The 26,916-nt window shown below is 43.2% G+C and overlaps 1 protein-coding gene across 1 annotated transcript; it reads left to right on the forward strand.

Moving 5' to 3' along the window:
- The first annotated feature begins 3,347 nt into the window (after positions 1-3,347).
- On the forward strand, positions 3,348-25,375 carry FAS (Fas cell surface death receptor). Its single transcript, XM_084634367.1, has 9 exons — positions 3,348-3,553; positions 10,441-10,603; positions 11,512-11,649; positions 14,981-15,092; positions 20,846-20,904; positions 21,449-21,526; positions 21,675-21,748; positions 23,100-23,124; positions 24,085-25,375. The coding sequence occupies exons 1-9, from the start codon at positions 3,518-3,520 to the stop codon at positions 24,441-24,443; spliced, it is 1,044 nt and encodes a 347-aa protein (XP_084490493.1). The 5' UTR covers positions 3,348-3,517; the 3' UTR covers positions 24,444-25,375.
- Positions 25,376-26,916: the final 1,541 nt, after the last annotated feature.

Below are 26,916 nucleotides of genomic sequence, written 5' to 3' on the forward strand. Positions count from 1 at the left end.
CTTCCTTATTTGTATTTCCTCACCCTATTAATGTTAGGGTGCCCTTCTCCTTTGGTTAGTATATTAATGATCTCAACTTATTATCATATATGTCAATATATGTCATATATGTCAATTATCATATATGTCCATGGTACTCTTGTGGTCAGACATCTGCAGATGTTCCCATCCTAAAATATCCAAAAGTTGGTGTTAGCTCATATTCCTGTGGTCGGCTGGTGTCGTTATGGACAAAATTCCCCCTTAAACACTCTGTTCCCAGTCCCCCAAAATTTAGGGTGACCATCGGGCCATTATCTGTGCCAAGTTCATAGATCTCAGCCCTCATGCTAACTGCTGAAGCCAATGTCATACAGGATAAAGGCCTGTAGGCTCCTTGCATTACTGCTAAATAAAATAAATGTTAAAGCTAGTACAGGGCTACATAGGTAGCATCTATACTGAAGCGTTGCAATGGCATTGGTGCAGTGGCATAGCATTTTAAGTGTAGACAAGCCCTTAAACAGAGGTGAATGGGGGAGAAAAGAAATTCAAAGTCACAGCAGCCACTCCCTCCAGCCAAAGAAGCTGCTACAATCCCGGTAGCTGTGTACAAACCAAACACTTTCACCAGAGTAAATTAGAAATGTTAATGGACTATCATTTTTAAAAAACAAAAACAATACTCCCCTCTCCCTTCCAAAAAATCCCACTGTTGTGTCTTTTGCTCTTTATACAACAAAGGTAATTAAAGGAACTACAAACACACACACAGTGAGGTCTAAATAACAACAGTGTTTACTAACTATATACCACATGCACGGCCTAGCTACATAAATCAATGGCTGCTCTGCAGGGTTCTGGAGGCTTCTGAAACCTAGAAGCCAGTAAGAACCACTAGAGGGCTCAAGCTATTTAAAAGGGATCCTACCCAGTTTGTATACACTACACCTACCAAAACAAAACACACTACACTGCATGTACAATTCTTCCCCTGGGGAGATGATGACAGAAAGACCAACTGACATGTGAAATACGTTAGTCATGTCACTTAGTAATGCATTGCTGGAAGGCACTCAGAGACTATGATGATGAGGGCGGTATAGAACAGAATCTGGATATTTTTTATGTTAAAATGATACATATCAAGGGGCCAACCCTATTGGATGGGTTTTTGGGGGGGGGGTGTTTGTTTTTAAGGTGAACCCTGCTCTCTTGATTGACGAATTCGGCTATGGCTCTGTAGCCTTGCAGAGCCCCTCCAGCCAGTGAGGACAATCTAGCACTTCATTTGTACTCAGTGTTTATTCAGGCTAGCTCCTATTAAAATCAATAGCTTGGAGTGTGAACTGAGTAAGTACTTTGGGATTTGGGCCCGTTGTGAACTGAAACTATGGTGTATATACAGGGCCCACATTTCACATACTTCTTAGCCATCTCACTTCATTTTGGGAGATAGGGGAGTTTGCCATTAATATCTACATCAAAGATGGAGCATCTCAAAGCATCAGCAGTTCTAGATGAAGAGTTTTGTTTTAGGCGGAAGTGGTTAAAATGTCTGAAAGAGAAGCTATTTTTTAATAAGTTTCTGAACATAGCTTAACTGGTTTAGCAACATTTCTCAAAGCGCAGCTGCTTCTGTGCTTGCAAATACAAGGGTGAGTCATAAACCCCTGAAAAATTGGCTTTAAAATGGAAATACCAGCTCAGATGCAACCACAGTCTTGAAAACACAGTACTATCATGGCATAAACTGAAACATGTTTAACTATTTCAATAACTGATACCTGATTGAGACTGTCATATTACCTTCAACAGATACTGTAGGCAGAGCTTGGAAGACCAAGGATTCACTGAAGGCAAGCACAAGAGAGACAACCGTTACATTATGTGCATGTGAAAGGCTGTGAAACAGCACGGATGATAGATCACATTACTGGCCTCGTCAGCGCCCCTTCAGGCAAGACAGTGGAAGGCAGCCTTGTCCATTGCAGTGAGTCTCTCAATCTTTTTCATATTTCCACTCACTTCTATCCTATCTGGGTTCTCTTGCCCTACACCTACATACTTAACAAAGGCAGGGCAGTCAACCCTCCCCCCCAAGATGAGAGTCTCATATTTAGTGGTTGAAGTGGGGAGACATGAGATCTATTCCTGGATCCATCTCCGATTTGCTGTGTAAACTTTAACAAGTGACTTAATACTATCTATCTTAGGTACTTTTGCAGCTCCTATTACTATAATATCTGAACACCACATAGCCTTTAAATATTTATTTAACACCCCTGCAAGGCCAGAAAATACTATTCCCCCATTTTGTAGATGGGGACTGAGACAGAGAAAGAACAAAAATCCAGACTTTAAGGGTATTTAGGCACCTAAAGATGCACATAGGCACCACATGGGATTTTCAAAAGTGCGGACTGAAAGCAATGGGAGTTAGACAGCTCGGCATTTTGAAAATCCCACTAGGCAGCTATCTGCAATCATTATGTACCTACATGTAATAATTCGGCTTTAAGTCGCTTTCCCAAGGGTCACACAGGAACTCTGCAGCAGAGAACAAAACTGATCTGAGCACTTCAAGTCCCAGTCTAGCAGCCTAGCCAGTGCACTGCCCTTCTTCTGTAAATCTACATCACAGAGGTATTGTTCGCTTTAACTGATTCATTTTAAAATACCTAGGTCACTGTACATAAGGTGCTATAGGAGTACAATTTATTACTACCCCATAGATCACCACAGAACTGCCACTCAGATGCACCTGACAGCAAGACTGTTCTGGACTGAGGCATCTGAAAGAGCATGGGCTGCCAACTCTGACTGAAGCTATTCCGGGAGATTTCCCCGCCTCTCCCCCCCAAGGTAATGTCATTTTCTTAAAATATCCTATTAAAATCTCCTGGCTGGCTTTCAACGTCCCCGGGGGAGATTGATGGGGATTCCTGGAGACTCCAGGCCAATCCTACAGGTTGGTAAGCCTAAGCATGTGGCCAGAGACATCTGGGACTCTTTCCAAAATAAGCTGGCCAGATAGAAGCATAGCAGGGCCCCGTTCAGGCGCAGGACCAGAGGACGCTAACGCCTAACGATGAGATCAATTGTTTCCCGCTTGTCCACGAGCCTGCTGCTGGGGTGAGCAGGGAGCCCACACTGCACCTTGCAACGCTGTAGCAACAACCCTCGGTGGCTACTGGGGGGAGGAGGATCCTCCCAACTGCGGCTCTGCCCAGCTTCTCCGGGCCAGGCGGTCCCCTTGTGCTCCAGGCGCTCCCTACCCTACGCGGTGCTGCCTCCCTGCTTTCCTTCCCCCCGCCCAACCCCGGCGCCGGGCACGGGAGCGGGACGGGCGGCGCCTAACCCCGGAGGAGGAGCCTGCCCGGTGGCCGGCACAGCGCGGGGCGGGGCAGGTGCTGCAGCTGGGGACCCAGTGCTCGATGCGCGCCCAGGGGGGACGGCGGCGAGGGCAGCTCCCCGGCGCCACGACTCACTTTCGCTTTGGAGGGCTTGCCCGGGCACCGCGCCGGCCGGCGGCAGCATGAGCGCAGGGCTCCTCTTCCTCCGCCTCGTCCTCGTAAGTCCCGTCTCGCCCGGGCCAGGCCGCCGGACTGTCCGGGGAGGGGGCCGGGCGGGATTCCCGCGGCTCGGGCGGCCGCTTGTCCGTCTCCCCAGGGCTGCGCCTCTAGCGGGGCCACCTTCGCGGAGAGTCTCCGGCCCCGTATTTGCGCCGGTGGCTACGGGGGGGGGGGGGGGGGGCGCAGACAGCTGCCGGGGGACGATGGTCAGGACTGGTCACTTCCCTCGCTCTGCTGGGGTGCACAGCGCGGGGCAGAAACCAGCTTCCCGTCCTCAGGTAACGCTCGCTGTCTCGCTCGCTGTCTCGCCTTCGACCAGAAACAATGATCGTTTCTGAGAAGCGAGATCAGGTAGAGATAAAGTCCTGCCTGCTGCGTGACACAACCGCAATAAACAGAAAGCATTCCTGCTTCCTTAAGTCTGGGGCCAATTGACTCAGAGACCATGTGAAGGAGACGTGGCTCGGAAATATTGGTTCCTAGAAGCGGTTTGATTTTGGGACTGTTTTAAAAAGACTAGTGAAGGAAGACTCCAGGTGGCCTGTAAAGGGAACTCCTCTATTCAGCTATACTTTTTTTCGCTTCGGGTCTTTCTGTGGAGTGAAGCAATGCAGTAAAACTGAAGTCTTTCGCTCCCTCACTTGTACTAAAATTATAAAGTACACTACATGATACAATAGAGGACAAACTGAATGTTTTTCAGACTTGGTATAGGGCCCTCCTTTAATTGGCTTACAAGTGAATTCCTATTTTTGGAGAGCTGCTGTTCTATTTTTGAAAGGTTTCAGAGTAGCAGCCCTGTTGGTCTATATCTGCAAAAAGAACAGGAGTATTTGTGGCACCTTAGAGACTAGCCAATTTATTTGAGCCCACCAAAGCTTATGCTCAAATAAATTTGTTAGTCTCTAAGGTGCCACAAGTACTCCTGTTCTATTTTTGAAAATTGACATTTGCCAACACTACACAGTTATCACATCTATTTCCTAGTATAAGAAAACTGTCCCAGCAGTTGGCAATTACTGATCCTTTAATGGTGATCCATGCAAACTGCACACTTGAGATGAAATTCAAAAATATTAATGGCTAAACTACTATTGATATCAGTTGGGAGCAGGATTGGGCCCTGAAAATGTGACATCCTTGGTTTATAAACTTATTTATTATGGCCCCGATCCTGCAAACACTTAAGCACATTCTTGACTTTGCTACCATGAGCAGTCCTATTGAAATCAGCGAGACTGCTCAGCGTAGTAAAGTTAAGCATGTGCTTAAGTATTTGCAGGACTGGGATTTATCATTCCCTTCTTCCAGTCCAGGGAGATACACTGGACCTAAGACTCTTTCTGATGTTTCCTAGCATTTTGTCTGAGGACCATAACTCTATGAATTGTCCCTCGGTTACTGCTGTCAACTCTCTCAGAGATATGGTCTTGAATTTCATACGTAAGATCTTCCCACAGCATGGTTACAATTGGCACTGAATGATTGTTTGCGGAGCAGAGGCTAGTATTGAGATGATTGGTAGCAAAATTTTAACAGTAGATTTTATTCATCACTTGAAGGGTACAAAATTAATTTTGGTAATGCAGTTATGTGACTCAGTTTATACTGTGGAGCTTTACAACTGTGCCACTCCACAAAACACCAAAATATAGATTAAATAGTATAGAGGATGCTTTACATCCAAACAGCAGAAGTGTAGGTTGTGTGTGTCAAAAGGGGAGAAACGCCTTCAGCACACCAATTGCAGAGACGTACTCTAAATATATCATGCTTAAATAGACATAATCACAGTCAAAAATAGATTTGCATCTATATCCTGAATTTATTTAGGTCAAACTGATAGTGGTGTAAACAAAACTTCTTCCCATCATCCCTTCCTTCAATATACACAATAGGCTGATGTTTCCATCTAAACCTGGCTCTCTGTCAAATCCCAGTCCCATTAGCCAGAGAGGAAGTAGCTCTCCCATAAACCTATTATTCCCTCTTCCCTGATTTTTCTAGCATATGATTTTACCACACTTAAAAAAAATAATAAATTTTTAAAAAGCCCTGCAGTATGTGTCTGGCTGATTAATTTACTTACACCCAAATATGAGAGTAGTTGGGTTTATTAGGCCTTGATCCTGAAAATGAGTGCAAGGGTTTGCTTCTGTGGAATCATCGCACATCAGTTGCAGAAATGGATCCTTAAGCACGTAAGATCATGGTCCATCTTACCCAGTGGCCTATACCAGAGCTTCAGAGGGAGCATACAGAACAGGGCAATTATGGAGTGATCCACCCCTATTTTCCACTCCCATCTTTTGGTCGGTGGAGGTTTAGGATTGCCCCAAGCATGGGGCTGTGACCCTGGCCATCTTGGCTAATAGCCATTGATGGACCTATTCTCCTTGAAGTTATCCAGTCCTTTTTTAAACTCAGTGATACTTTAGCTATCACAACATCCCATGACAATAAGTTCCACCACTTAGTTGTGTGTTGCATGAAAAAGTACTTCCTCTCCTGCCTATTAATTTCATTAGGTGATGCCTAGTTTGCCTCCTTAGGCTCTTACTATTCCTTCTCTGTTACCAAAAGACTAATCATAGGCCTGTCCTCATATAAAAAGCAAAGCATAGACCATTTGAAAAAACAGCTGGCGGACACTCGTACAATGATGAGTGTGGTACCAGAACCTATATAAAACAGAATAGAGGAAAAACAACTAAATTTAATAGGAACAGATTTGGGTACCTTCAAACAGCAAACTAATACTAGCCAATAATTTTCTAGTTCATATAGTAAGGTCTTGTATATAATAAATAGCCAATTTCTGAGAATTTAGAAAAGACCTCTTAGAAGTTAAGGCCCTCACACTAAAGTGTTTGTTCCACCCATGATATTCTTTATGACTCTAATAATGCAAAGATTTGTACACGTGCTTAAAATGAATGCATATAAATAGTCAGATTCAAGTCCATTGGATGACTCACGTGTAAAGTTAATCTTGTCATAAGTGTTTGCATAACTGGGTCTGTATTTGCACAATATGTTTACCTATTCTACTGCTAAGATGAATTTCTGTTTTCTCCTACTTTGATGCAATACACTGAACAACCAGGAAATGCTGAGAAGTGAACTGCAATATATTGTATACAAGAAAAAAAACAGATCATAAGCTTCCCTTGAATCTTCCATTTTGACATCCGGCCACAGAGTAGCAACAATGACATAGAAGCTGTTAGTGTTGCTGCAAGTCTTAACAATAGACAGTAATCATTAATAAATGTGCATTGAAAAAGAATTCCAAAAAATCCACAGAACACTCGTGTGATACAAGGATGTGTTATTATCCCCACTGTACAGGTGGGGAAACTGCGATAAGATATTAATGCCAACATTTTCAAATTTGACCTTGTTTGTGGGGACTAGGGTTAAGACCCCCATGAATCTGATTTCCAGTCTGATTACTGAACACACACAGATCCTATTAACCTCAGCACCACAGATACACAGATTCTAGGGGGTTTACACCACTCTAACTGTGTAGACTTCACAACATTAAACTCAATTCCTCTTTCTGGCCCTGCTGGTTCTCATGACTCAAGTGCGCTGAAAACTTTGGAACATGAGGAACTGTCACTTTGAGTGGTTGCTTCAGGGCAGTTCACTGATAACTGTGCATTTCATCTTTGTGTGAAAAAAGAAAAGGATAGATGAAAGAGAGCAAAAAGAGGAGGGAGTGGAAAGAGAAAAATGTGCTGCTGGAAACTGGACCAGAGCACAGTTGCCAACTTTCACACAGTAAATAAGCCCCCCAACTTTCATAATAAGCCAAAAATTAAGCTAATCTCATTTCAAAACAAGGCCAAAACAAGCCAATCCCTAAGAACCCCAACACTCTGTGTAACTAGATCATCCCGGTGTGCAGTGTGGGACTGTGGTGGGCCTGCTGTGCACCCCTGACTTTCTCCCGCCCTTGCCCCTGTTTGCCCCTTGCCCCTGCTTGCCAGGAGCCAATCAGAAAAGAAGAAGAAACAAGCTGCAAGCCCAAACTTAGCCCACAAGCAATTCACAAGCCAATTAAACCAAAAACAAGCCCAATTTCTGCATGTTTTTTTTGCGGGTTTGGCATGTCTGGACCAGAGAGCACCTGTTATAGTAAGAAGTCTGCTTCATCTAAAAGAGTGCAAGGAAAGGATCCATTTGCCAAACTATATAAAATTACCACCTGTTTGACAGTTCCATCTTGATAGGATTAATGTAAGCTTTTTAATTTGCAAAAGAAAAAATTCATTAAAATAGCAAAAGGGGGATAAACTGTTCATAAAATCATCCTTTGTGAAAGAACTACCAAGAGCAAACATCAGAACATAAACGAAACTTCCCACGTCTTGCTATCCAACACCAAAGCAAGGAAATCTCCTCTCCCCCTTTTTAAATTTCTTGAGAGCCCCTAATGAGCTATGTGCACTTGCTGCTGTGCGACTGATGCAAGAACAGATGGGAGGTTTTGAATGGGTTAAAATTATGGCCCCAAATGAATAGATGCAGGTGTATGCTCCCATGTGGGGATGGGAAATTAATGGAAGAAGAGAATGGGTGACTGAGAGGAAGCAGAGAATTTATTTTAAACTTACTATTGAAGCAATTGTCCATCACTATCTGGGTCTCACGTACAAATATTGTATGTATTATGACTATGGTAGGGTTAGAGCATTATGCCCCTCATAGTGTTTTCTCTGAAGTGTTCCCCCTGTGTAAAAGACCTGGGATATTGTCCACAAATCACATGGATCCCGGAGGAGCCACTAGGCCCTCAGTGGCTCTGCCTTGGCTCTGTAGGTAGCTTGGCTTAATTGCCACACTGCCACGGATTCCCCAACTGATGCCTGCCATTGGAACCCACTTCTATGGCTCTGAAAGAAGGTTAATGCCTGAGCAGATCAATTGGAATTGATAATCTGGCCCAAATTATGATTTCTAAGGGTTTTTCTGGGGTTAGTTGCCCCTACTTATTTTGTTCCTACTGGATGTTTAGACTTTTAGTTTAAAAAATGGCATTTGTGTTAGATTAGGAAAAGAACAAAAACAAGCCTCCATGAGTCATTGTAGGCTGAAAGCATACATTGTATACATCTGTTTGTATGAAAACAGATCCAAAAGCACCTATCATCCCCTTAATGCATGTGTGTACCTTCAGTTATTGTCACTGAGTGATATGGGTACTACTGAGGACATGAGTGGTTTCCCAAGCGTACCATCAAATTGTGTTAACATTAGTGTTCCTTTTGTTATTAGTAATGAAATTTTAATTTCAGAGGACTGAATATCATGTGGGAGTGGCAATTCCAAGGAGAATCAAAAGAAAAAATATAAAGTGACTCTAGGATATAAAGAAATATTGTGGAAAATTTAGAATGTCACTTTGGGGATGAGGGGAAGCAAAAAAGGAAGAATATCAGATGTAGGGCATTGTATAAAGTTTCTGTGTGGAGTGCCTATATGATGCTACTTGAAAGACAGATCCTGAGAGGTAGTCCACACTTACTGTATTGGGAAGTACAGAATTATCTGGTAATAAATTGGTTCTATATATGTTACTACACATTATGTTTCTGTCTTTCCCTATTGTGTCAACAAGGGGGCGGTTTTGGTGGTTTTGAGGTGAGTTCTGAGTTCATGCATGCACGTAATAGAAGCTAGAAAGGTTTGTTAGTGTGGTTTTTGCGTAGTTATCAGTTATTTGCTTTGCACGTGTCTGTCATTTAGAAAGTTCTATTACAATAACCTATTTTATCCTGTTTTCTACCCCATTCTTTACACCTTTTTCTTTTCATGTTCATCTTGTATTTGCTCCTTCTCTAATGTCCTTCACTTTCTGTCCCTAGAACTAAATGGCATTTGTAGTAACACTATACATTTGGCTCACTGATTCTTGCTCCACTGTACACTCTCCTTGTGTTTATCTTTCTGTTCCACACTGTATCCTCCTTTTCTAAATGACAGCTGCTTGGCTTGATACTCTGGTGCTGGTTCTCCTCTCTCTCTCTCATTGGTGTCAATCAATATTACCTCCTCTGAATTGCTGGAACTGCAACTGTTACTGTTATAAAAGAGTAAAGGAGAGGAGAATTAGGCCCAGTGTGTCTGAGAATAAATATTTCTGGAACATGAACAGTTTCTCAGAGCAAGAATGTGACTTTAGGCACAGCCCTGAGCAAGGAATGATGGCTAGACTACATGCCCAAAGAGCTGCTCTGAGAAGCATTCTGACTCAGAAACCTCTCTGAGTCACAGCTCTCCTGTTTGTGGCCAGCATAATAATTTCCTTCAGGTCTACTCACAGTGTAGCCCCATTTACACCTGTGCGCTGCACCTGTGGTCAGGATAGCCCAAGTAGATGGATTAAGGACAATTCTACTTCCATTTTACTTCCTTGAGCCTGTGTCAGACCTGCTAACCTACAGGTTTCCCCATGGACTTCAGGCTTACAGACCCTACTGTAGGTCCTAGCAAAGCAGTCAGTCAGAGCTGCTGCAAGCGCTGGGGGACACGGACACCCACATCCCTGCAATGCTTTTACAGCACTCGGAGCACTTCTGGCTCCAGAGCCAATCGCCTCACAGGCCTGGAAGGAGGTAATGATCCTGTCACTGCGGCATCTTTGTGTAGGGTGACCCCTGAGATATGGAACACACAATGAGATATTGTTTTCCCCCTTTCCCCTCCCCACCTCTCCTCCAACCCTTGCTGTGGGGTACTGCTCCCACACCTTCATCCACTCCTCTCTCAGGGTCTAGTGCTACTGTGGCCCACTGTACAAGTAACAGGAGGATAGGGTAGAAAGGCAGAGTGTGAGCAATTTTCCCACACCTATAATTTTACTGTTCTCTCCTAGGTGTTTGGTTGGACTATTGGATCACAGTGGGACAGTGATGTATCTGCTGCACACACGATATATGATAAGCTGTCTATAAAGAGGAATATTTCTAAAAGGGAACTTAAATGTGGAGAGAGAGAATATGCTGCAGAAAATATCTGCTGTAAGGAGTGTGCACCTGGTAGGTATCATTTTAAAATAATTTATTGAAAAATAAAGAGGTGAGTGGAAATGGCCACAGGCAGAATGACATACTGCTTGATAAATACCCTACATAAGAGGTAGTTAATAGGTGGACTGTGGGCCAAATCTGGACCACTAGACACTTTTGAATGGATCCCACAAATAAAAATAATTGACTACTCCTGCTCTACATGCTGTAGCTTCTACTGGGACACAGTGTTATAGGGCCTTCCTCTGGCCCCCAAGTGACAGGACTACATTGGCTTCATATTTTCATTCGGAAATCCCTTGGGCACTAAAAACTGTATTCTGTGGATTGGTCTCTAACCTTCTTGTATTTATGCTGTTTCCGTAAAGATGTATATGATTATTCCATGCTATTCTAGCACTTTCACATGATCTGTTCCAAGCGTAGCTAGAATGCAGAATCGTAGAAAACACACAAATATTTACTGAGTTCATGCCAATAACTTTCCATGGATTTCAGACAAGTCCGTGTAAGCTACTTGGATTCATAGAGAACCACTGGGATATTGACATGCACAATTTTGAAGGAGCTAAAAAAATGCATTCATGCTCTTTTGCCCACACAACTCCCCATTTATACCTGTGAATGCATATTTTCATTGAACATATCATTTGTTTAGTAAATTTTCCTTCTTGTTTTTAATAATTAGAATTTTAAATCCAACCCTGAATATGCTACATTACCAAAAGACATGTATGGATAGATACCCATATAATTTATCTGTAGCATTTAGAAAGTGTTGATCCCGTCATTATTCATAAATCAGAAAGTTTGAGATGAAGAGAAATAGAAAATCTGAAGCAGAACTTCCAGCTGACAACTTCTGGGTAGAGATACTGCAACTTTCATTCTTCTTCTTTTTTTTTTTTTTTTAACAGGTTCATTTAAACTTGCTGATTGCACAAAGAACAACAAAACCTCAAATTGTAAACCATGTGAAGAAGGATCAACATTCATGGATCATTACAATTCCCTCCATGTGTGCAGAAGGTGCAAGTCATGTGACTCTGAACTTGGTATGTCTGTAAAATAGCAACTCAGGCAACAAAAACTGTCCATAGGACAAGACTGGGGAGTTACCACAAGCTTTGAGTAAGGGATAGCATATAGTTATGATGTCCCAGGAATAGACCAGGGAGGAAATTGTGACAGAGTTACAATTCGTACCCTGGATCCCCTTTTCTCTGCAGGGGTGGAGGAAGTATGCCATGGCAGTGCTTTTCCTGAGCAATTGTTCAGGTGCACTGGTTGGCAGTTTGAGAGGAAACAGAGTTAAGGCTCTGTCCATTCCTCACCCACCTGTGTTGGAGGGCAAGTAGAAGTCTCTGGAGTTGGCTCTTTTGCCCACAGTGTGACATGTGATTTGGGTAGTTCACTATGACATTCCGGGGTGCAATCCAGACTAGTGAGGGGTTGTGTCACCACTTGCCTTGCAACGTTGGGTGCCTCACAATGCTATGGGCCCCTCACAAAGACAAACAGTGTGCAGGTCACACCCTGAGTATCTGTATATAGCTGCAGCCTGCCAGCAACACTCCAGTCAAACTCCAGCTTCCACTCGCCTTGGTTACCACTTGAGGGTGGCCCCAACACATTCCCAGTCCCACATTTTCCCCAAAAAATGTGTGTTCTATTCTGTCCAGCCCTCTCCTGAACAGTCAGGTATTATATATCCATTGCCTCTGTAAGTGGTCAAATCATAGGACTGGAAGGGACCTTGAGAGGTCATCTAGTCCAGTCCCCTACACTTATGGCAGGACTAAATATTATCTAGACCATCCCTCACAGATGTTTGTCTAACCTGCTCTTAAAAATCTCAAATTATGGAGATTCCACAACCTCCCTAGGCAATTTATTCCAGAGCTTAACCACCCAGACAGGAAGTTTTTCCTAATGTCCAACCTAAACCTCCTTTGCTGCAATTTAAGCCTATTGCTTCTTGTCCTATCCTCAGAGGTTAAGAAAAACAATTTTTCTCCCTCCTCCTTGTAACAACCTTTTACACAACACTGGATTAATTTTAATTTTGATTAAAGAACAAAACAAGTTTACTTAACTACAAAGAGATGGGTTCTTAAGTGAGTACAAGTATAAGGCATTAAAGTCAGAAATGGCTACAAGAAAAATAAGGATAAAATGCTTTCTGGTAACTACAAGAAAGCAAACTAGACTTGATTCAAGGTTCTTACCAAATGTTTCCAGCAATAGGGCTAACCAAAGTCACAGGTCAGAACCCCTTCCAAAGTCCAAAGACTGCTTCTTTTGTCTCCTTAGATGAAAAAGCAAGAGAGAGAGAGAGAGAAAGAATAGAGAAAGAGACTACCTGGGGTGTTTTTGCCCCCTCTCTTTTATAGTCCAGCCACCCTTTGAAATGCATTTTCGTCAGGGTTACCCCTAGATCAAGTACCTTCCAGCTGTGATGGTGGAGGCATGGGGTCTCGTGGTAAAAGAGGTTCCATGTTGTTTGTTAAAATGTGAATCGATCTGTTCCTGCCCCCCTCTTTGCTGCCAAAGTATGGCCACTTAAAAGGTGATGGCCAGCCAACTTTGATGACACTTGGCTAGAGGCATCAGCTTGTCCTTTGTCTTCGGGAAATTGGTTACCTACTCCCCAAACTTGTCTGGTAAACACATTTCAGTTGTAACTTCAGCTTATGTTCATAACTGTACCTTGTCATTATGTGCATTTCACTATGATATGATTGACCAGTGAGTTATTAGTTTTCAAATAATACCTCACAAGGCATATTCTGTACAATGATTATTACAATAGTGTGTAGGGTCAGAATACAGGGGTGCAGTCGGTCACACTCACCTTATGCCCTAGAGTCCCTTTTTTGGCATTTACCTTGGCTCACAATCTGATCCTCAGTGAAACCATTTTAGATATATTCAAAGGTTTTCGGGTGTTAACAAAAGGTACACCAAAACCAATATTTTTATTTAGTACCTTGCTTACAGAAGTTACCTTGAATCATTCCTTATGATAAAAAACCCCACACACACTAGACAATGTGAGATAAAACTTGATTTTCTCACAGACACACAGTTTTGAGTGTTTTAAAATGGACAAACACACCCATGACACAAAGCAATCATCTGGGAGAACAGAAACCTGTTCCCACTCTAGTCCTCGCTGAAGCAGGTTTGCAGCTGCTTCTTCTCAAACTCAGAGGTGCTGCATAAGCAACACATAGTAGAATCTGTGCATAATATTATAAGAGGCATTTGAGGAAACCCGTTTGAAAGTGGCTGAGAGGGAGGCGACAAGTCACATCAAAGAGTTGAAAATCCTTAGTTTACAAAGAGTTTCCAATAAGGAATTGTTGTATTAATTTTAAATGAATTTAAACTTCATTTTAAAGTTATTAGAGGCTCAGGACACTGAGCATCCAACAGGGTTTTGCACTTGATTGTGTCTGGCCCTCTGGCTGTGCAAGTGTGTGGCAGGGGGCACACAGAGCTTTCTCTTGCAGCCACATCACAACCCTTGGTGGCTGTTGAAATTGGCATTTTTAGGTGGGGGCTGGGGTTCGGTTTCAGCAGCATGTCTTTTCCTTTAATCTTTCTCAAGGTACTGACAAGGTCTCCACTCACTATCTGAGTGCATGCCTCACCAGGGACTCAAATGGTTGTCAGCTAAAGAAAATTATTTTTTAAAAGTCACCTTCAGGTCTAGGTGTGTTACTGGTACTGTATGGGTATTTCTTGCTGTTATAAGATCTCCGCAGTCAGGTCAATCTCACTAGCCAATGATGGATAAAAGCTTACTTTAAATAGCAAGAGCTTAGTAGAAGAAAACTAAACTAGTTCAAACCAGGCCAAACAGAGTGGCTTGGCACTGCCCAACTTGTCTGTTTTACTCAATGTCCAGTCCAAATAAGTAGACAGACATCAGGGAACTGCACCAGGGGATGATTCCAGCAGATGATGCAGGAGATGCACAGGGAATCATTATAGAAGTGGCAACTGAATATGCAGGAGACCAGACACTTTATATAATGAATGATCATAGAATGATGAATGAAAACAAAACAGCCAGTATTTTGTAATGTTATATACTAGTCCCCTTCCAGCAAAGCAAGTGCTTATTGTTAGCTCTTTTTCTTCGCAGCATGTGCTTGCAGAGGACTCCTTCCTTCCCTCCTCTTCCCAGTATCACACAATCAGAAGGAGCATGTAGAAAACAATATGGTGATGCTTGCTTTTATGACCAGCTCACATTGATGCATACAGCAATAGAGCTTAAAAGCAATAGGCCTGAGCATAGCATTTGCTAATGGTACACTAAAATAGTTAGAGTACCACCTTCTTCTAATTGAAGAAAACTCTTGGGATTTATTTTAGGTTTCGAAGTTGCAGAAACTTGTACCGTCACTCAGAACACAAAATGCAGGTGTAAACAACACTACTTTTGCAATTCTTCTGACTCATGTCATCATTGCGACCCATGCAGCAAGTAAGTTTGAGGTCTTTATTATTTAACTATTCAGATGGTTTGTTGTTTAATGTGAATTATCCAGGCTCAGCCAGTTTTTCAATATCAATGTGGCCTCTAATGCATTGTTTAGGAAAGAAGTCAGTTTAGCTCACTTAACTCAATTGAAAATCCCACATCGACATAAACACGGTTAAACACCTTTTAGCTCCATTTAGTGGTCAAGTTATAGCCTAGCAAGGTTTTCAGATGAATTAAGCTAGTCCTATTGAACTCATTCATTTAGGGGGAAAAAAGCACTTTTTTTCTAGTCTGGACAAGGCCTAAAATTTTATAGGTACCCATCTGCATGGATAGTTACCACAATTGTGTGCAAATATCTGTATGCATTTGAATGCACAAATCTGCACACAAATTTAGAGGCCATTTTTAATAATTCCCACTCCAAGTTTTTTGAGCTTTGTCTTTGTGTATTCTGTTGGGGTAGACAGAAGTTTATTCCATGTCAGGAGGTTATGGAATGATGGATTGGATGGGTGAGGAAGTAAAGTTGGAAGGTCTGGCAATACCAGAGGGTGACAGTTTGTAGAGGAAGAGAACTTCAGGGAAAGCAGCAGGTGCCTTTTATAGGATCTTCTGACAAATTCATTTGGACTCATACCTCTCTAATCTCCCCCCCAGGAAGTGACATCTCTCATTTTAGAGAGACAAGATGGGTGAGGTAATGTATTTGTCCAATAAAGGATATTGCATAACCCATCTTGTCTATCTAATATTCTGGTACCAGCACAGCTACAACAACACTGCATACATCTCATTTTAGTCACAAAGCAAGTATAGTGCATACAGAGTTGGTATTCCTTCATTTACTGATGAAAATTAATTTTCATCAGAAATCTAAAATTATGAAACTGAGGTTTTAGAGCGATTTTGTCTGAAGGAATCCCTCAGCATTTTAGTTTTCTGGTATGAGTTTTCTAAATCTCTAATTCTGGGTCTTTGTCACAAACTGACTGTATCCCACACTGGGGCCTTGGCAGAGTGAGAAATGAGTTTGGTTCCTGTTCATAAACAGTCATGTAGCTCTGGTGCAACAGGAATTCTCTGTATGTCTACACTGCAATTAGACACTCACAGCTGGCCCGTGCCAGCTGATTCAGGCTAAGGAGCTCAGGCTAAGAGGCTGTTTGATTGCAGTGTAAAAGTTTGGGCTCAGGCTGCAGCTCAGAGATCCTCCCACCTTGCAGGGTCCTAGACCCAGGCTTCAGCCCTACTGTCTACACCACAGTTTAATAACCTCTTAGCCAGATTATTTTAGCCAGAGTCAGCTGGAGCAGGCCAGCCACAGGTGTCTAAGCGTACTGTAGGCATACCCTCTGTTTCCTGCTGCATGACTGTTTGATTACCAGATCTGTTGTGAATAAGGCCAGCATGCTTTTCAGTTTTATCAAGGTTTGCCTTATCCCCTCGCCCCTCCCCCGCCCCCCCAGCTATTAGTGGTTGTAGGTATAAAATCAGAGAATATCGGGGTTGGAAGGGACCCCAGAAGGTCATCTAGTCCAACCCCCTGCTCAAAGCAAAACCAATCCCCAAATAAATCATCCCAGCCAGGGCTTTGTCAAGCCTGACCTTAAAAACTTCTAAGGCAGGAGATTCCACCACCTCCCTAGGTAACGCATTCCAGTGTTTCACCACCCTCCTAGTGAAAATTTTTCCTAATATGCAACCTAAACCTCCCCCACTGCAACTTGAGACCATTACTCCTTGTTCTGTCATCTTCTACCACTGAGAACAGTCTAGATCCATCCTCTTTGGAACTCCCTTTCAGGTAGTTGAAAGCAGCTATCAAATCCCCCCTCATTCTTCTCTTCTGCAGGCTAAACAATCCCAGTTCCCTCAGCCTCTCCTCGTAAGTTATGTGTTCCAGTCCCCTAATCATTTTTGTTGCCCTCCGCTGGACTCTTTCCAATTTTTCCACATTCTTCTTGTAGTGTGGAGTCCAAAACTGGACACAGTACTCCAGATGAGGCCTCACCAATCTCAAATAGAGGGGAACGATCACGTCCCTCGATCTGCTGGCAGTGCCCCTACTTGTACATCCCAAAATGTCATTGGCCTTCTTGGCAACAAGGGCACACTGTTGACTCATATCCAGCTTCTTGTCCACTGTAACCCCTAGTTCCTTTTCTGCAGAACTGCTGCCTAGCCATTCGGTCCCTAGTCTGTAGCGGTGCATGGGATTCTTCTGTCCTAAGTGCAGGACTCTGCACTTGTCCTTGTTGAACCTCATCAGATTTCTTTTGGCCCAATCCTCTAATTTGTCTAGGTCTTTCTGTATCCTATCCCTACCCTCCAGCATATCTACCTCTCCTCCCAGTTTACTGTCATCTGCAAACTTGCTGAGTGTGCAATCCACACCATCCTCCAGATCATTTATGAAGATATTGAACAAAACCGGCCCGAGGACCGACCCTTGGAGCACTCCACTGATCACTACCCATTGAGCCTGACAATCTATCAATCTGACAATCAACTTTCTATCCACCTTATAGTCCATTCATCCAGCCCATACTTCTTTAACTTGCTGGCAAGAATACTGTGGGAGACCGTGTCAAAAGCTTTGCTAAAGTCAAGGAACAACATGTCCACTGCTTTCCTCTCATCCACAGAGCCAGTTATCTCGTTATAGAAGGCAATTAGATTAGTCAGGCATGACTTGCCCTTGCTGAATCCATGCTGACTGTTCCTGATCACTTTCCTCTCCTCTAAGTGCTTCAGAATTGATTTCCTTGAAGACCTGTTCCATGATTTGTCCAGGGACTGAGGTGAGGCTGACTGGCCTGTAGTTCCCAGGATCCTCCTTCTTCCCTTTTTTAAAGATGGGCACTACATTAGCCTTTTTCCAGTCGTCCGGTACTTCTCCTGATCGCCATGAGTTTTCAAAGATAATGGCCAGTGGCTCTGCAATCACATCCGCCAACTCCTTTAGCACTCTCGGATGCAGCGCATCCAGCCCCATGGACTTGTGCTTGTCCAGTTTTTCTAAATAGTCCCGAACCACTTCTTTCACCACAGAGGGCTGGTCACCTCCTCCCCATGCTGTGCTGCCCAGTGCAGTAGTCTGGGAGCTGAGTTTGTTCATGAAGACAGAGGCAAAAAAAGCATTGAGTACATTAGCTTTTTCCACATCCTCTGTCACTAGGTTGCCTCCCTCATTCAGTAAGGGGCCCACACTTTCCTTGACTCTCTTCTTGTTGCTAACATACCTGAAGAAACCCTTCTTGTTACTCTTAACATCTCTTGCTAGCTGCAACTCCAGGTGTGATTTGGCCTTCCTGATTTCACTCCTGCATGCCCGAGCAATATTTGTATACTCTTCCCTGGTCATCTGTCCAATTTTCCACTTCTTGTAAGCTTCTTTTTTGTGTTTAAGATCAGCAAGGATTTCACTGTTAAGCCAAACTGGTCGCCCGCCATATTTACTATTCTTTCTACATGTCGGGATGGTTTGTCCCTGTAACCTCAATAAGGATTCTTTAAAATACAGCCAGCTCTCCTGGACTCCTTTCCCCCTCATGTTATTCTCCCAGGGGATCCTGCCCATCAGCTCCCTGAGGGAGTCAAAGTCTGCTTTTCTGAAGTTCAGGGTCCATATTTTGCTCCTCTCCTTTCTTCCCTGTGTCAGGATCCTGAACTCAACCAACTCATGGTCACTGCCTCCCAGGTTTCCATCCACTTTTGCTTCCCCTACTAATTCTTCCCGGTTTGTGAGCAGCAGGTCAAGAAGAGCTCTGTCCCTAGTTGGTTCCTCCAGTACTTGCACCAGGAAATTGTCCCCTACACTTTTCAAAAACTTCCTGGATTGTCTGTGCACAGCTGTATTGCTCTCCCAGCAGATATCAGGGTGATTGAAGTCTCCCATGAGAACCAGGGCCTACGATCTAGTAACTTCTGTGAGTTGCCGGAAGAAAGCCTCGTCCATCTCATCGCCCTGGTCCGGTGGTCTATAGCAAACTCCCACCACGACATCACCCTTGTTGCTCACACTTCTAAACTTAATCCAGAGACTCTCAGGCTTTTCTGCAGTTTCATACTTGAGCTCTGAGCAGTCATACTGCTCCCTTATATACAATGCAACTCCCCCACCTTTTCTGCCCTGCCTGTCCTTCCTGAACAGCTTATATCCATCCATGACAGTACTCCAGTCATGTGAGTTATCCCACCAAGTCTCTGTTATTCCAATCACGTCATAATTCCTTGACTGTGCCAGGATTTCCAGTTCTCCCTGCTTGTTTCCCAGGCTTCTTGCATTTCTGTATAGGCACTTGAGATAACTCGCTGATCATCCCTCTTTCTCAGTATGAGGCAAGAGCCCTCCCCTCTTGCACGCTCCTGCTCGTGCTTCCTCCCAGTATCCAACTTCCCCACTTACCTCAGGGCTTTGGTCTCCTTCCCCCGGTGAACCTAGTTTAAAGCCCTCCTCACTAGGTTAGCCAGCCTGCTTGTGAAGATGCTCTTCCCTCTCTTCGTTAGGCGGAGCCCGTCTCTGCCTAGCACTCCTCCTTCTTGGAACACCATCCCATGGTCAAAGAATCCAAAGCCTTCTCTCCGACACCACCTGCGTAGCCATTTGTTGACTTCCACGATTCGACGGTCTCTACCCAGGCCTTTTTCTTCCATAGAGAGGATGGACGAGAAGACCACTTGCACCTCAAACTCCTTTATCCTTCTTCCCAGAGCCACGTAGTCTGCAGTGATCCACTCAAGGTCATTCTTGGCAGTATCATTGGTGCCCACGTGGAGAAGCAGGAAGGGGTAGCGATCCGAGGGCTTGATGACTCTCGGCAGTCTCTTTGTCACATCGTGAATCCTAGCTCCTGGCAAGCAGCAGACTTCTCGGTTTTCCCGGTCAGGGCAGCAGATAGACGATTCGGTCCCCCTGAGGAGAGAGAGTCCCCGACCACCACCACCTGCCTCCTTCTCTTGGGAGCAGTGGTCGTGGAACCCCCAACCCTAGGACAGTGCATCTCATGCCTTCCAATCGGCGGAGTCTCCTTTTGTCCCCTTCCCTCAGATGTATCATCTAGTCCACCCTCCGCATTAGTACCTGTGGAGAGAACATGAAAATGTTTACTTACCTGTATCTGCGTTGCTGGTACATGGATGCTCCCCTTTCTTCTTCTGGAGGTCACATGGTGCAATTGTGCTTTTGTTATTGGGCACCTTAATGGGTGGAACTGTTTCTGCCTCCCCAAAACCATCTCTTTCCTAATCTCTCCCTACTTTTAAAAAGCAAGTAAAAAACTTTATTCTAAAGGTGTTTGGGTTATTTTGAAGGAGCGCTGTTGATCCTTTCTTTATTGCCTTTCTCTTCACTCCTTTTTTCCTATTAGGTTCCCTCCCTTCTTTTATCTTGCAGATATTTTTTGTTTTTTTTGTGTTTCATTGGGTTTTATCTTGGCGTACAGCACCCTGAGCTGCTCACAAGGCCGTGCGGGTGCACTCTGTAAATAGTGGTATTAACATCATTTACATTATGACTTATAGGAAACTGGACAAGAATCCCTAGAGACTAAATATAACAACATTGGAGGACTAGAGAGACACTTCTTCCTCCCTACTAAATTCAAAATTCCGATTTCTTACTATATTAAGCCAGCTGGTAACAGTGTGGGGGGCATAGATAACTTTGCCTTCTTTTCATGACAGATTGTGTTGTTTTTCTATTGTTAAATTACTATTAAATACATACATATTTTTCATATTTTCTCTAGGTGTGAAAATGGCGCAATTGAAAAAGTATGCACTCCGACCACAAATACCATATGCAAAAGTGAGAGTGAATTACTTAATCTTGGTATCTCCATAGGTAGAGTCAGTTGGATACAGCAGAATCAGCTATGCAGTGTAGGCCAGATTGTGTGTGTTAGACCCAAGGTGGAGCAAGCATGGAGCTGCACCACCATATAAAATGCTTCCTGGGGACACCTGGTATGCAGGGGGAGCACACCCATGGCTGCACAAGGGTGGAACATGGCTTCCAGTCCATGACTGGTCAGTTCTGCTGGCTGGTATGGCGGGGTTGCCCCTTGTAGAGTGGCCTGTACCGTAGGAACAGTAATGGGGAGCAGTCCCTGTTGGCAGGAGAGAACAGGAATCATTTTTGTGTCTTGCCCTGGCACAGGGCTGCAAGGAGCAGAGAGGGAAGACTCCTTGCACCTCACCAGTCGTGTGCTGCGTCTGGGGAGGCATCTATACAAGGTCCTTCCACGGTCTGGCCTTTATAATCCTGTGAAGGGTTCCAAGTGTGTTGTTGTATTGCACTGATTTTCTGTGCTTTGCTTTTATGTAAATTTTACAATGCTCTAAATTATCAGGAAACTTCTGGTGGATTTATCTAGTGATTGGAATTGTCATCGCTATAGCATCACTATCAGCCGTAGCAGCGTACTGTTGTAAGTTAATTTCTTTTATTCATCCATATTGTATACTGAATTGACTACTGCTTAATTAATCATAATTCTCCTCTTTTAGGTGCTCCACTCTAGCACTGATACATACTATGCGCTGGTTTTTAAAATTCTTTGGCATGTTTTGTTTCAGACAAGAAGAAACGGAAGGATTTTGATGTGAACAATCAGATGCTGTCTCGGGTTGTCCACAAACCACCCACCTCTGTAGGTATCATTGTTTAGCATGGCTGAAATTCAGCTTGGTGCATGAGGCCCTCTGCACCACTTAAATCCACACTGGGGCTGTGTAGATTGTGGAGGCCTGTCCTCCCTTTACCCTCTGGCTTTATGTGAGAGAAGTGAACTTCACCACAGAGAGAAAGATACGTGGGAGAGTTCCAAACTATTTTTGCCAAGCAAATAACAGGATTTGTCCATGTGCTTCCTATGAGCATTTCTGAAAAAGAGAGTGTTTTGTATAGTACAATGTATATATGGAGAACAAGAAGAAGTTTTCAAACCCTCCTGTCCCAGCTACACACACAAGCTAGGAAGGAAGTCAGGGATTTTATTCGAATAGCTCCACTCTTTCTGCCTGAGATAAAGTTGAAGCTTTTATCCCCTAAACAGTCCTATCTTTAAACACGTATTGTTCCTTAGAGTGGAAGGTGCTAGCAATGAGTGCCCAGCAGCTGAGGATAAGAGAGGACATTGTGTCATTCTGCTGTGACCCTCTCTACTCTCTCAGATAATCTATGAGCAGTACTGAAGGGCTCAGTTAATCCAGTTCTCTATGGCCAAAGGACAGTTGCAACACTGAGGGGACCATGAGGAAGCAGAGTGAGAGTTGGGGTCAGAAGAGTTTTCTACAGAGGACCCTGGGGCGGGGGTGGGGTGGGGGAGGAATGTATTTCCTGGCCTGACTCATTAGGGTCAGATCATTACAGAAACATGCAAAAAGCGGCCCAAAGTTTGTGGGGGAAGAGGGGTTGAGTGTCATTTCTCCTCCCCGCCCCCGATGCTTGTCTGTGGGCTGTAGACAGGAAGGGTGTGGAGCTAGGGGAAGCTACCTTCTTGCAGCAGCATCTCTCTCCAGCCTAGTACAGAGCTCCTCACTTAGACAAAGGATCATTTCTCTCCTAAAGAATGTTCCATACATTGATTAAGCATTCTGAGTAGCTAAGATCCTGAAGTTCGTGTACTAGTCCGGTGACCCAAATAGAGACCACCTTCATTTCTATTATTCAGTTTAAAATTGGCTAGTGCACTGTATTCTAAACATGGCCTGGCTACTAAAGAGAGGGGTCATGGATAAAGCTGAGAGAAAACTCCAAATTTCATGAAATTTAGCATTTTGCATAATTTGGTGTTTTAAAAAAAATTGGTAGTGGGAGCCCAACCCCACCCCCCCACTAAGGTACAAAAGAGACATTCCCATCTTCTCTTCTTCTTTCAGTGGTACAAAGTGAAAAAACAGAAAAAAATCAATAATCAAGAAAAACTTGGGGGGGGGGAAGGGCAGAGACTCTACAATCTGCAGGGCCTCCTTTACACTTTTTTCTTTATCTGTTTCCAGGAAGTGGAGCCTCTTGTGTACACAGGTATGAAATAACATTTTACTTTCTGTGTAGGAATGGTGAGAAATATGGTTTAGAAACCATGCAAGAATATATGTTTTGTTCAATTTAATGCAAGGTCAGTCTCTGTTTCGAGGAGCTGTCACTCCTCACTGATTTGTAACTCTCCTTATTAAATAAATGTCAGTTATGGGAACAAACCTCCAGTCCTAACTAAGACACAACGCTCATTTTTTTTTTAAATCAAAGGACGTTTTGCCTCAGTAAGGTCTGCAGACTCTGTGTTACTTGATTAATGTTAGCAGGAATTAGTTATTGAAAAACCCAAAATGTTTCTGCTTGGATGAGCACCCAACTGTTTTCCTGCTTGTTAAAAAATTGTGAGTATATGCAGATTTTTGGAGACTTTGTCCCACAGGACTCTCTAACTAAGAAACCCTCTGGTGGTTCAGTAGATACACTGGCAATCTTGTTGCCAGATCTCAGGTATTCATATATTCTGATCTCCTGGACTCTGCAGCTTTCAAAGCCAAAGGCATTCACCCTGTATTACAGATCAAGTAGTACGCAAAGCCCAGAAGATAGGCTTCTAGACACTGAACTGTCAAGTGCATGAGTCCAGCAATGGAAGTATCATTATGGAGAGGTTCAGCGCCGAGCTAAGAGGATGCCAGAGGTGTTTGTCTGCTTGAGGAAGGGAAGGAGAAAGGGTCCTATAGAAAGATCCGAGCACTTATTTGAAGTCACAAGAAGGGGATATGGGTCCATACCTGAACATTTGAATTTTCTAACACAAGGGAAAGTGTAGCATGTTGACCCATGTCTACTGTGAAGTTCCCTGTAAAAGACTTCTCTCGATCTCTCACTTAGGCTTGAAATATCTGTTTTGAATAGGAAACGTGTAATCTATTTAAAACATGAAAAAAAATCAGTAAAATACTAGTGCCATGAATTTGTGTTTTCAAATGTTATTTGTATTGTCAGATGTTGACCTGAGTGCCCACATTCCTGCTATTGTGGAGGTGATGACGCTACCACAAGTCAAGGCTTTTGTTCGGAAGCATGAAATCCCAGAACCTGCCATAGAGCAGACACTCCAGGACTATATAAATGATTCAACTGAGCAGAAAATCAAATTGTTCCATATGTGGTATCAACATCATGGAATGAAGGGGGCTTATGAAAATTTGATCGTCAGCCTGAGAGAATTAAAAATGCGTGCTGTTGCTGATAAAATTGAGAAAAAACTGAATGCGGTCACTTTCAGCAGTCAGGAAAACGGAAGATCAAATGTCAATACTGCTGAGCAAAGCAGCACCCATTCTGATAGACATAATGTGTAGTCAGTGGAAAAATATTTCTAAACAGGTAAGTATTATTTTTATGTTGTAAATAACAAAGTTTTCAAAGACCGTTTCCTTCAGCATTTCTACCTGATTAAAGAAGAGGTGAGTGAACAAACACAGACAGCATGGCTAACTTCTGGAAATGCATCGATGTGCACTTCAGAGATTGAGATTTTGCTATCCTTTGTAAAGGACTGGGAACAGAGATTCTGGGAAGCATTCACTAAAAAAAACAACAATATAGGAGTTCATGCAGAGGACTCACAATGCTTCTGTGTGTCACACAAAAAAACTCAGCCAACATTTTGGAATGAAGCTTTAGTTAAAGATTTATGGTCCCAGACAATGGATGATCTTTGTGTTTAGTTATGCTAAAATTATGGTTTATAGCTATTTTCCTTATGTAAGAGAATGAAAACTCTGGTGTTACGTTTACAGTATTTTCAGCAAACACACTTAGGGGGAAAAAAAGGAATTCAATTACTTTAAATTTAAAGACTAACTTTAATGTAATCTGTAAACATGTTAAAGATTTACTCACATGAGAAATCCCATTTAAAGTCAGTGGGGCTATTCACTTGTTATGTATTTGGAAGATGAATATACTTGTTTTTATAGATTACTTTAAATGATACTTTCAGTTGTGAAAGCATATGAACATGTAGATATTTCATGGAAGGCCCCAAACTAACCACAGATGTGTGGGTGCAGATTATTGCCTTCTACGATAATCATGATGGTCCCTTCTGGTCTTAAAAAAAAAAATCCGTGAAATGAAATGCGATCTGTGCCTGTATAACTGAAGGACAGAACTGGGTCCTCAATTTTTAAAGGTCTGTCATACCGACTGTGATCTCTCCAAGGCCCAAATGTTTGATACTAGCTTTTCTAATGCAAAGATTTAAAGTAAGAACAAGCTGCAATAAAAGAAGAGCTTGAAATAGTGTATGATTCTTTCCTTTAATTTGTATAAATTGGCCTATAATAACCTCAGTTTCAAGATTTCAGATTCCTGATATCAGTAAACCTCAGGAATGAAAACTGAAAGCTCCATTCATCTCTGGACCATATGAAGCCCAGAAAGCTGAGCACCAGACCAATCTATTCAGCATGACTGGGCTGCCACATAGTTTATCAACCTCCAAAAGAATCTAGGGAACTGCAGGGCTACTCTGTGGAAGGAAAGGTTAATCTGTAAGCCTATGTTAGTGTCCTACTTCCTACAGTCCACAATTTCTTGTGCTGGAGCTATTTCCTTTTCTCCCTCTCTCCTAGGTCCTTTATATAGCTCCAGGAGCAAGTGAGGTACAAATATTTGCTACACTGTATCGCATCGTTTGTCCATCATGTTAATTTTCTTGCATCCAGGTACAGCTGGCTGAAAAGAAAAGTAGTTACAAGGACTGTTTGTTGAGGGAAGTCTCTCACCTCTCATGACTCCTGTGGAGGACTTCACCTTATCACTGAAATCTGGGGAGTGTCCCCCTCCACTCACTGATTCCATGCAGCTTATTGGTAGTCTCCTGAGAATTTTTAGGTTGGTGAACGCTTCTCTTCTTCCTGACTGAGATTTTCTGGTCACATGATGCCTTTGCTATTTTTAATTTGACTCACTGCCTCTCAGTCCTCCAGCAGTAACTCCATTAGTCAGACTCAGTGCACTGCCTGACACTGCTTCCATGAGCCACATTGCTACTAATGGCTCTTTGGCTACTCAAAGAGTATGGGCCTGTTTCTCCCCAGTCTGTACCTTATGCCTTTGCACCCATGCAGTCATTTACACCTGTGATAAGTGGTTGTAATCAGAAAAGTAGCACTTTACCCAGATGTAAGGCAAAGGAGCATCAGGTGCTGTGAATCAGCTACAGGGCAGGCTTGCGCAGAGTGTAATGCTGAGACCAGTCTTAGGAGTCTGCTACTAATGATCATGCTACTAATGAAATACAGTAAATCTTCCAGGATTGCATGACCTGGGAGGGCTATGAAGGAAAGTTTGACCTGAATGGATCCTAGTGCTAAAGACAGGTTTGTGTGAAACAGATAAATTTGAGATTAAAATGAGAGACAGTCCTCTCAATAAGATACATTTGAGAAATTTCAGCCATTCGTGGTTCTGTCCATGGAGTTTTTATGGCTATCCAGCCTACAACTAGTTTAGGATCCACAACTACACCTCAATTCTTACATGGAATATGCCTGCTGAACTTTTGGAAACATCTCTTGACATGTGTGGAGCAAGACTTCACATCTAGCCCATGCTTATACATTCAGAATGACCAACCACTATGTATTAACGCCAATCAGCATGCCGATGTCAGAGACAGAGTGCCAAAACGCTCACAATCTTCCTCCCTTTATAGGAACCTCAAGTAGCCCTCTACTAATTGCAATGATAGCTAGGAAATAGGTGATCTAACTTCTGCGTTCTGTATGTTGCACATGATCAGAAGAGTTGCTGGACCTGAACGGC

The sequence above is a fragment of the Lepidochelys olivacea genome (assembly GCF_965140295.1).
Source record: "Lepidochelys olivacea isolate rLepOli2 genome assembly, chromosome: 7".
Taxonomy (NCBI): domain Eukaryota; kingdom Metazoa; phylum Chordata; order Testudines; family Cheloniidae; genus Lepidochelys; species Lepidochelys olivacea.